Genomic DNA, 2,005 nt, shown 5'->3' with positions numbered 1-2,005 from the left:
AGCACAACGTCGTCATCTTGTTTCCAGGCGGCGGGTGACGTGTTGGATTCAAATTGATTATGAAAATATACGGTACGTCCCAAATCACATGCGTACAGTTTTTGTGGGCTGAAAGACGGTGTGCGTCCCCCTCTCCCCCCCCCGCGCCGTAAAGTAGATGTATGCTGTAAAAATTGGCGACATACAATTGAAATCTGCAACATTTATTGACGTTTTTAATATTATTATAAAGGTGACCGACGCCGTCGCTGGTGTCCGACGCCTCTCCCACGAAAACGCAAAATTCGCGCCCCACCCCGTGACGCCCGTTGCGCCGTGAGCCTATGACTCGCGCTCGTGCTGTCAACACGTGCGCGTCACACCGCACGACTCCGCGTCCACAGCCGGCCCCTCCCAGCGCTGTAGAGTCGCGCCCCACCCCGTGACGCCCGCTGCATCGTGAGTCTATGGCACGCGCTCGCGCCGTCGACACGCGCGCGTCACACCGCACGACTCTGCGTCCACAGCTGGCCCCTCCCAGCGCTGTAGAGCCGCGCCCTTCCTCGCGGCCGCTGCGCCCCCCCACCTCCCCCATACGGTTGTTTTCAAATAATTTGCATATCCGAGCTATTTTGGCGTTGTCCAAAATGTAGGGCAACCCCCCTTCAGTTGTTCAATTATTCGAAGTCTGACAAGATGAGAGACGCGTCAGCGATTTTTTGTACCTAGCCGTCGAAACCTCCCCCACGGAGCACTGGGAGGCTTTTGGCCTTATGATCGGTATGTATATATGATATGTATGCAACTGTACCAGTATCGTTCTATCGTTCTTCTCGTCTTTGTCCAAGTTTTTCCATCACTCCTGTGACGTTGAAATCTCGCATCCGCTCTTGCAATGACCTTCAAACATTCAAGCCAACATGCCAATGAGTCGCCCGTGACACTCTTCAGACACTCTTCTCCCACGTCCGTCCCTCTTCCACCCTTTCCTTTCTCCCTCGTCCCTCGATACAGCGTCCCGCTCGTCCGTCCCTCTTCCACCCTTTCCCTTCTCCCTCGTCCCTCGATACAGCGTCCCGCTCGCTGCCCGCACACATGCCTTACGAATGATAGGTTGCCCATGTCCCATTCGCGATGCTCTATGCAGGTGGCGTGAACGCCACCTGTTCAGGTCGAACCCTTCCATCTCGCTCGTACTGTAGCGCGGCGACGGCCGCATCTGCACTCTCGGTTCAAACTCTACCGACACCACCCGTTTCGCACACTTTGAAACACGCAAAAAAAATTCCTGAACGACAAACACATGATGAGCACGCATTACAAACAACTAAAGCCTTTTCCTCCAACCTTGGTCCCACGTCTCACTCCCTTCCGCCAAGCAGAGCTGTAGCAAACCCCCTCATCACTTCTATCGTATCACGACCGTAGTCCCTCAGCCCCGCAATCTCCCGGCGCGCCTGTGACACCGCATCTCCAATGTTCCCGTCGGCGAGTAGTTGAAACTGCACCTCGTTCAGGCGGTGCAGCATCAGTTCCTGTGATGCAATTCGTCCAGCGATGCTCTGTAGACACCGCTGCAACCCCGCTGCCATCGGCTCCGACGCCGACGGTAGGGGAGATGGCGCATCCGTCATGTGCGAAGCACCCTCCATCCCGCAAGCGATTGCCGCCAGCACTTCGTCGCTCTCCGTGCTCATCGACAATGGGAGTGCTGGTGAACACACTTGGTCTTCATATCTATCGCCCAGCGTGCCCTCATGCTCACCCTGCATCTCCTGCGTCCTCATCACATTCGCGTGCAACGTCATCGATCCAAATAGATGTGATACTCCATTTTCGTTGCCCTGTAGGCTTCCACCCTCGCCTTCAGTGATGTGGCCATCGGGAGCGTAGCCTCCTGCCACCGGCCAAGGGACGCATTTGTTCTGGGCTTCCCAGCCGACCGCTGCGGCGAGCTCCTCTTGTATTGCCTCCCCATATACCTGCTCCTGGTGCTGCGCGGTGACCGGCAAATACTCTACCGGGA

General features: G+C 56.3%; 1 protein-coding gene across 1 annotated transcript; it reads right to left on the bottom strand.

The window, feature by feature from the left end:
* Window positions 1-1,340: 1,340 nt before the first annotated feature.
* Window positions 1,341-1,571, bottom strand: CHC_T00003553001 (hypothetical protein). The gene has a single exon (XM_005714687.1). The coding sequence runs from the start codon at window positions 1,569-1,571 to the stop codon at window positions 1,341-1,343; it is 231 nt and encodes a 76-aa protein (XP_005714744.1).
* Between the last annotated feature and the right edge of the window lie 434 nt (window positions 1,572-2,005).

This window comes from Chondrus crispus, genomic scaffold (genome assembly GCF_000350225.1).
Source record: "Chondrus crispus Stackhouse genomic scaffold, scaffold_194, whole genome shotgun sequence".
Taxonomy (NCBI): domain Eukaryota; phylum Rhodophyta; class Florideophyceae; order Gigartinales; family Gigartinaceae; genus Chondrus; species Chondrus crispus.
Note: the sequence above shows the minus strand (reverse complement) of the source record. Positions and strands in the feature narration are given on the sequence as shown.